The sequence below is a fragment of the Vitis vinifera genome, chromosome 4, assembly GCF_030704535.1.
Source record: "Vitis vinifera cultivar Pinot Noir 40024 chromosome 4, ASM3070453v1".
In the NCBI taxonomy this organism is placed as follows: Eukaryota; Viridiplantae; Streptophyta; class Magnoliopsida; order Vitales; family Vitaceae; genus Vitis; species Vitis vinifera.
The window spans coordinates 1,062,476-1,072,051 of record NC_081808.1 but is presented as its reverse complement, the minus strand read 5'-3'; the positions used below and the strand labels follow the sequence as shown (position 1 = coordinate 1,072,051).

General features: G+C 32.8%; 1 protein-coding gene across 1 annotated transcript; it reads right to left on the bottom strand.

Annotated features, from left to right (window-relative positions):
* Positions 1-329: 329 nt before the first annotated feature.
* Positions 330-1,844, bottom strand: LOC100247474 (putative GATA transcription factor 22). Its single transcript, XM_002279247.3, has 3 exons — positions 1,490-1,844; positions 990-1,358; positions 330-883 (listed from the first exon to the last, which is right to left on the bottom strand). The coding sequence occupies exons 1-3, from the start codon at positions 1,700-1,702 to the stop codon at positions 545-547; spliced, it is 921 nt and encodes a 306-aa protein (XP_002279283.1). The 5' UTR covers positions 1,703-1,844; the 3' UTR covers positions 330-544.
* Between the last annotated feature and the right edge of the window lie 7,732 nt (positions 1,845-9,576).

Here is a 9,576-nt window from a genome sequence, read left to right as displayed (position 1 = left end):
GTAGACTCCTAAAGCCGTGAGCATCTTTTAGTTTCAGTACGAACAATATCTATACTGGATCATTCCAAATGGAATTAGAGCATCCCAACCCCGATATGGGACTTTGTTTGTTTGACCGTGAGGGGTGTCTGTCTCTTTACCTCTTAATCCCATGGGTTACAAATCCCACATTGGATTGGAAGGGTTCATTACCCGATGTCAGCTTTTGTTTGTTCATCCGGTAACGATGTCTGTCTCTTTACCTCCCAAACGCATGGGACACAAATCCCACATTGGGAGGGAGTCGTTATTTTGTTTGAAGATCAAACTCCATCCATCACATATTTGAAGAAAACAAAAAAAAACCCTATTATTTCGGGTAAAGCAGAAAAAGATATTACAGCAAAAGGGGGCTTTATTTGAAGCCTAAGATGGATACTCCATGATATTTATTTGGAGATCAGCTATGGTGAAGCAAATGATCAACTCACTCTCGTTCACAGACAAAACCTTAATCATAATCCAAAGAAAAAAATGGGAAGTGGGGAGCCGAAATATCAATTAATCAACTGTAAACAAGGTCACAAGATAAGGCCATTAGGAGGATCGCGGCTTCTTCTTCATCCCGAGGGAACACTCGTCTAAAACCTGAGTTCTTGCAAATACTCGAAGTGAAATCTTCGAAGCAAAGCTTCTTCTCGGTGGGAGGAGGACAAGGGGGCTTGCAGAGCTTCTTCTGTTGCCCTACATTGCTTGTATGCATCTTCTTTTCCTTGTTGGGCAGCTTCATCTTCATAGGCGATATCTCGGTCCCAACGGCTGTGCCATTCGCTGCTGCTGCTGCCGCTGCTGCCATGGCTCGTCTCGCCTTCCTTTGCCTAATTCCACAGGCATTGCAAAGTGACTGCATCGCCATGCCAAGTAATGAAGATCAAGATGTTGTTAATGGAGATCTTTAAGTACTGTACAAACCAATTAACACAGAAAGAAATAGAAGGTAAGTATATAACCTTGGGACCTCTAGGACCGCTCCTCCAAAGAGGGGTTTTGGTTGTGTTACAATCACTGCAGACTCTAATTGGGATATTACTAGTATTGTTGGAAGAGTTGAACTCATTAATATTGTCCCACTGCTGATGATCTTCAACCTTCTGCTCGATTTTCGCTGTAGTGCAATCCGAGTTCATCATTTTTCTCATCAGCCTCATCTTTGAAGACATCCATTTCTCAGTACTTTTATTACCTTCATCTCCTTCTTCCTTCTTAAAAACCGACAATTTGTGGCTGCTCTTATTGTCATCCGCCATGGGCTGCAGGAGTGAAGAAGATGAGAATACTTGGCTTTCACCACATCCTCCATGGGAAATGTACTTATCATCCTAAGATCAAGAAAAAAAAGGATCAATATGTATATATCAGATATAAAAAAAAGAACAGAAAAAGGAAACTACATATCAGATCAGAAAACAAGGTTGAATTTCACTCTAGTAATGAATTCATATGTTCTTGCCTTATCTTCATGCTGTTGGGGGTCTCTAGGGCTATGATCTCCTCTCTGAGATTGAGTACTTGAGTTGAAGAAACTAGGACATGGGTGAGAGGAAGAAGCTTGGTATGATGGTGGGTTTGTACTAAAAAGGAGCTGGAAGTGTTGATGATCTTCTTTAAGCTCCAGAGCAGGAAAAGGAGAAGATGATGAAGTGTTCAGAAAAACTGGAGTCATGGTGAGATCAGAAGAGAGAGGGATCGATGATGTCTCCTAAAGGTGAAAAACAAGGCTAAAGGCCTAATTAATAGAGGCAAAGGGTCTAAGGAAGACTGGGACTGGGAGAGAGGGGTGCAAGGGTGAGGCCTTAAAGCCATTCACGTGACTTCATGTCACCCAAACAAACAAGTTAAAAGGACAAACCAAAAGGAGGTGCGGAATGCTACTACTCGGCCCCAGTATGACAAAAACCCTATCTGCAATAAAAAAATTTCCACCCTTCTAGCTCATACAAGTTCAAATTCAATAAATATGTACAGATCAGTATATGCTGTTCTCTTATTGCATTGAGGTTGATCTAATCTACACATCACATGCTCTCCTTCGTCCCCACAATCATTGATCCAAAGTCATCAATGCACTACATACTAGCCAAGCGCAATTGAGTTGGTCCTAGGCTCCTATATTTGGACAGTATGCTGTAAAATATCAAGATCTTCTGATGGCCGTTCATGTCAACAATATATATCAAGCTAACTAAAAACTTATTGGGTATCACTTGGACCAACTCGAATCACACAAAATGGATTTGGGTTGAGTTCATTGTGATGAGGCCAATCTGATTTTGTTAAAAAATGAATTATGATAATATATATCAAGTTAACTAAAAACTTAATGGGTAATAATTAGATTGGCTTGAATTAAAATAAAAAATGATTTGAATTGGGTTTATTATAATACCGTTAGCTAGAATATCAATTGTCTTCGTAGTCTGTCAATAATAAATATTGTTTAGAGTAAGAAGAGACAAAAGATGGTTAGTTTTATTTTGTTAAAAAAAATGGATCAACAATGTATATCAAGCTAATTAAAAACCTAATGGACATACAAGGATTGGCTCAAATCGAGGAAAAAAATGATTTGGTTTAGGTTCATTGTTATAATAGGGCTAGGTATATATAAAGTTTGAATTGTTCTCATACTATGTTATGATAAATGGTGTTTGGAGTAGTAGGGAAGAGGGGGGATTGTGGATGACTGAGGGAGATGAGGAGTGAGGGAGAAGAGGGTTGCATGGGAGCATCTTTTACTCCTTAGTATTGCCAAAAGGCATCTAATGCCTGTGCAGGCAAAGGACAGTGATACTTATAGGCCCACTTTTAGTCCCCACACCTTTTCCCATCAATCTTCTGAATTTTTTCTCTTTTACCATTCATTCTCAGTTGAAAAACAGGCTACCCATCTCTCTTTTCCCTTTCCTTGTCTTCTTTTTTCCCTTCATTTTTTGATAAAATTTTCCCCCTAACCAAACAAAGAAATACAACCAAAAAGCTCTTTCATCTGGCTACCTCGAGTCAAATATGTATATATAGGACCATCAATTAGGTTAGATTTGCTTTTCATACATGGTAGAGTTTTCCAAATTAAGCTACAGGATAGAACCAATCATGTTGAATGATGGTAGAATTTGCTTGCTTCTTCCATTTACAAAACTCAGGGTGAGTACTTTCTGATCACAATCACATGCATGAGCAAGCAATGATTACTTCCAACTCCCAGTCACACTCCCTTGGATCCAATCCAATTGGTTTCCCACATTTGCACAGCCGTTGGATAATATTTTCGAGAATAATTTTCAAAAACAGTTTTCAACGTCTTTTAAAAATAAAAATATATTTCAAAAATTAATGTACTTAAAACTTATTTTTTGTGTTTTCAAAATATTCATCATATTTATGCAGCTAATTTTGGATGATCCCCACGTGATAAACCTTCCCATTGAAGCCAGAAAGTAGATGACCAAAATCAAGATCAATCTAGGGCTCCATTAATGGTTTCCCCAAGTTGTGTCCTGTCTTCTACTAGAGTAGTGTTTCATCATGCCTGTCACAATGTTGGAATATCCCTCTGCCCATGCTTGGATAAGGCTCCACGCTCCTCTCCCCCATCTGCAACACTTTTCTTCTCTCCATATACACACAACTCAGATTCAGATCATCCAAACAAAGAATTAAAGAGGCTTCAACCATGAAACTTTTCACATTGAAATGGTACATAGTTCTTGATTCTATTATATGGTCATTTGCTGCTAAACTAGAATTTTGGGTCAAATTGCCCATTACCCCAACAAAATATAAGTTTTGGATGTGACCCAAACGATTGTTTAAAGTAAAATCTGGTTGTTAAAATTTAGAGATGATAGCTTTAAAAGGGGGGTTTTGAATTTATATTAAGCACATTTTTAAAATACTACTTCTCTAAATTGGTATTAAGATTGTAATTTCAAAATACGTCTAAATTTTTATTAAAGTTATAGTTTCTAAAAGATAAATGTTGTTTATTTTTTTTTTTAACACTTTTTGATGAAAGCAATTAGTTTTAAAATTTCAGATGGTTTGTTTTTTATTTTCTATTAATTTATTATTTATTTTTAAATTTTTTATTAAATAGAAAAATTCAAAAAATTTTAATATTTAAAATAATTTATTAGTTTTTATTTACTTCTTAATACTTAATAAAAGTAAAATATTGAAAAACTAAAAGACTTAATCCTTAACACTATTAAGTATTGTTTAATATTAAATTTCATTTAAAATTAAGTAAAAAACAAAAACAATGTAGGTTAAGATTAATTTTCCTTTTTTTAAAAAAAAATATTATAATAATTTAAAAAGAAAGCTAAAAATTTTATGTTTTAGTGGCCAAATGTTATTAAAAGTTATCAAGTTAATATAAATGTCAATAAAATAAACTAAGATTTCGTTTGATAATAATTCTAAAAAATACTTTTAATTTAAAAAGGATTTAAATGTTTAACAAAATTAAGGAAACACATTTCAAATTTTAAAAAATTAATTAATATTATTGGAAAAACACTTATAATGTGTTTTGAATAAACATAACTTCTAACCCGTGTTCACTGATCAACAAGAAGAAAAAAATCAAGGTTTTGGTGATCAAATTCAAAGTGATGGCAACCATATATAGGAGACAATTATCCATAGATATTAATGCAACTCCCATTGGTCTATGCCTTATCTAATCAAATTAAGTGGACCTCTAGAAATCACATATCTCCTTTGCTAAACCATTCAGAAAAGAACCAAACAAATGATTTAATCCCTTAAAACAACAATGAATGACTCACAAAGCTCCTGAATTTCACACCACCCAAGCAAATATTTTCCACGTCAACTCATAAAAATATAGATAAATATCGGTTGACTAGATAAATGGGCATAAAATTTGATGATCATTGAAATTAAAGATGAAGAGGTATGCAACGTAGGCAAGTTGAGAGACACAGCTGTTGCCCGTGTTTCCTATAAGATTGATGATGAAAGGGACATTGACACAACACAACATGGAGCATTGTGTGTCCTAATATTCAAAATTTAGTCACCTTAACCTTGGGGGGCCTTCAAGTTTTAGCTAAATGACATTGTCCTTCAATGGCTGAGGGTCCCCCAATCTCTCTCTCTCTCTCTCTCTCTCTCTCTCTCTCTCTCTCTCTCTCTCTCTCTCTCTCTCTCTCTCTCTCTCTCTCTCTCTCTCTCTCTCTCTCTCCTCTTCCCTACCTCAAGATCAAGTGGTCTCAATGAAACTTAAAAATAAAAATAGAAAAATCAAATAGTATTACTAGACGATGTTCTAAAAAAAATTGAATAAAATAATATTTAATAATTTAAATTTTAGATTATATTCATAATTAAACATAATATTAGGATTTGATTTTTCAAGAGATGAATTAAATTATCTTTCCATACGTTGATAAACTAATAGGATTTTGACATTTGATATATATTGTCATCCCAATATCTAACTCCTTCAATATTTGAGGCCTCGTGATCTATTTCTCCGATCTTTCTCTTGTAATTGTATTTTGAATTATTGTAGCTTTAGTGTAAAGTACTTGATATATATTATTGGTCCATCCTTTAAAATATTAGGACGACGCATTTAGTGCTTTTGTTTTTCTATTCAATAGATTGTCAACCCCTAGATGTCACAATAAGTTTATCTCAAAAGTCTTCTTTTCATACCATAGTCGAGAATAAAGCATTTAAATGTTTAGGTGTCTTTGTTATCCAAACATTAATAAACCTTACAATTATTATAAAGTAGATTTTCATTCTATTAAGTGCACTTTTATTAAATATAGTTTGAATTATAAGGATTATAAATGTCTAACTGATTTTGGTAAAATTTTTATCTCTTATATAATATTTGATGAGCATTCCTTTTTCTTTGTCAAGAAGATACACATAGCAAGTAGTCTCACTTCATATTCATTTTCCTAGTTTGATGTGTCCACTCAACTATCTTCTCTACTTTTTCTTTATCATCATATCCTTCTCAAACCTCTTATATTCCTTCTTTTTTAGGTTATCCACCAAATGTATCACAAATAGGCCTTATTTGAACTACCTATTCCATATGAGAATGTTACTAATAAGCATATTGAATCTATAGTACCTATTATTAGTATGATGAACTTGTTTTAGCTCTTTCCTATACAAACAAATCATAGTTTGGTAATACTCACAACATAGTAACAAGGTTAAACGACGATATTTTCAAGCTAAAAGTTTTCATAGTTGCTTGAGAACCAAAATCTATTGAGGAAACGTTACAAAATAAGCATTGACAAACTACTATTAGAGATGAATATCTTGCTCTCATGAGAAATGAGACTTTGTCATTTGTTAACTTACCCTATAAGGAGAAAAGTGATAGACTACAAATGGATTTTCAAAGGTATGGTTAAGAAAACTCATGTAATACAATTCATAATTAACACAAGGTTTTGCTTGTGGCTAAAGGGTTTTGTCAAGTTGCTAGCTTTGGCTTTAATGAAACTTTTAGCCCCATTGTAAAGTCAACATTAAACTAATTTTCATAATTGCTTTAACAAGAAGTTGGTCAATGAGATAGTTGGACATTAACAATGCATTTCTCATTGGAGGCTTGTAATAGGAAGTATTTATGGAGCAACCACGTAATTTTCAAGATCCAGAGCATTCAGCGTAAGCATGTTGTTTGCATAAGTCACTATATGGGTTTGAAACACGCTTTAAGAGCTTGGTTTGAAAAGCTTCACATGATCCTCATCATGCTACGTTTCAAATCAACTAGATTGGATCAATCTTAATTTGTTAGAATCATTGCTCAACATGCTACTTTTATCCTATCTTGTTTATGTCAATGATATTATAATTATAGGATGCAGTGATGCATAAGTGCAAAGTTTGATAACAAAGTTGAATAAGCAATTTGCTTTAATACCATGTTTGGTACATATGAATGAGAAATGAGAATGAATATTTTATTTTCATTCCAATTTTTTCTTGAATAGGAATGAATTTGGTGATTCAAAATTTTATGATTGAATACACTTAGGAATGTAATTCTAGAATGATTATTTATTTCCATTGGAACATTTGGTAATAATGTGGATGTGAATGGAAAATAAATTAAATTGACAATAATACCCTCACATAAAGTTTAAAACAAATTTTCATTTTCATTTTAAAAGATTTCTTTTGTTAAATAATAAAATAAGGAAAATAATATTTATTGAATATAAAAAATTATTCATAAAAAGCCATACAAATCTAATGGAAATGAGGGGATAAAATAATAATTTAAACATATTCCATATTGTTTCTTGCATTGAAAGAATCAAAATATCTCGTATTGGAGATCAATTAAAATCTCACTTATGAGTGAGATTTCATTTATATGGGGATCATTTTTTATTTTATTCCCATTGTCATTTTAGTTATTCAAACATAAGAATGGATTAGAGAACGAATGAGATGTTAATTCTCATTCTTTATTCTCTCATGCCAAACATGGCCTAAAGGATTTAGAACTCATTGATTACTTTTTGGGAATTCAAGTGAAGTGCACTATAGAAGGTTTATATTTGTCTTAGACTGAGTACATAACTAATTTGCAATGCAAAGCTAAAATACCATTTGTTAGAAGTGTCGGTGTCTTTATGATATGTGGACTTAGTTTAGTTGTGTAAAAGCATTCAAGGGACTTTACAATATGTGACATCAATAGGTTTAAACTAGCCTTCAATAGGAACAAAGTCTATCAATTTATGTAGAAGTCTCTTAAGTCACACTAGAAAATAGTTAAGAGGATTTTTAGATACTTTAGAGGTGTCTTAATCAGGATCTTCATCTCATAAAGTCAAGTAGTTTAGATCTTATTGTGTTTTGTGATGCAGAATAGGCTTTGGAAACTAAGGAAAGAAAATCAACATTGATGAAATAAAGCCCCTAAAAGTATGACATAATATAATTATAAATGAATTTCATTAATGATTTTGGTTCTTTTTTCACATTTTTCCTATTTAGGTAATATTTATGTTGTTCATTCATGTTTGCATCATTTGCATAATTTGCATTGTACATAACTTGAGTGCATTAAAAGTTATACAGAAGATCTAAGTCATGGGTTCTTTGCAAGTTAATAACTCATTCACAGCTAGTTCACAGATTTAAGTAATCTATCGAAGGTTGTATGAAACTAGAGTTTGGCTAATCTCGGTTTTGATAATAACAAAACAAAGTTTGGAACTAATGATTATAAAGTGTGATTAGACAAGAAGATTTCCAAAGTGACAATTACAAAGACAAAATCAAGTCAAAGGGAAATCAATAAGAAGAAAAAAAACCTCGAAGAAAAATGTTTTCAATACCTAAGCTTCATAGAATCTCTTTGTAAGGTTGTTAGTGTATTAAGTTTTCATGCATTACATTTTTTATTTATGCACGAAAAATCATCCAAGAGTTATTTTGTTTTAAATCTTCTAAAATTGGATAATTTTATGTTTTCAACTAAAACCTTGTGTCAAATACTTTCCAATCTTGTTTAAAAAGTTTTAAGTTGAAAATTATGATTGTTGAATAAAAAACGACTCAACTGGTTGAACTGGACGAGGAATCGATCAACCTATTCAACTCAAACAATCAAAGGGTGCAAAAACCTTATCTACTCAACTGGTTGAACTGGACGAGGAATCGATCAATCTATTCAACTCAAACGATCAAAGGGTGCAAAAACCTTATCTCTCTTCCAAAACACTTGTTCAACCAGTCTAGGACCAATTAAGGGACGATCAAGGTCCAACTATCACCTGCCAAACATTAAATGCTAACGGGTAGTCAACCAATTGACCCCCAACTCAACCGATCAAACCCCGAATGGCTAGTTTGGTCATTTTTCTCTATAAAAAGGTTACAGTCTTCATTGTTTCAAGAACTTAACCTTCCTAAACATTTCTTAAATATATTTAAGCCTTGAAAGAGTGTTTTCGAGTACATCATTATTCTAAAACTTACATATCATTAGTGCACCATTCAATCATAATTTTTCTTATACATTTGAGTCTAAAGTTTTGTACTAAGATTTTGTGAAATTATTTGTAAATCTTTGAGAAGAAAAATTTAAGTGTGAGATATCACTTAAAGATATCTCTTAAGGATTGTAAAGGGTACTTAAAGCCAAAGTCCAAGAAAGTGTATTATAACCATAATCCAATTGTATTACTTAAAGGTTTTGTTTGGAAACCTTGAATTAGTGGAACCTTAAGCTTGAGATTGAAGTTAGAGAAGAGTGGACATAGGTCAGGTTACGCCAAACCACTATAAAAATCTTGTGTTTGCATTCTCTCTGCCCTACTCTTTTACTTTATATACAATTGTCTTTATATTGTTTTATTATATATTTACATGTAATTATCTCTTACATTCTCATAAATTAAATTTGCAAAAAAAGACCATCACCCTATTCACCCCCCTTCCCCTCTCCCTTTAGGGTGATTACCTTAGGTTGGATTGGCCAAAATTTTCTAATAGGTTTAATACACTACCTCC

Coding starts and splice junctions, on each gene's coding strand:
- LOC100247474 (XM_002279247.3), bottom strand. CDS start 1,702: ATGACTCCAGTTTTTCTGAACACTTCATCATCTTCTCCTTTTCCTGCT. Junction 1,359..1,489: donor CCCAACAGCATGAAGATAAG/GCAAGAACATAT, acceptor TCTTGATCTTAG/GATGATAAGTACATTTCCCA. Junction 884..989: donor GCGGTCCTAGAGGTCCCAAG/GTTATATACTTA, acceptor ATGGCGATGCAG/TCACTTTGCAATGCCTGTGG.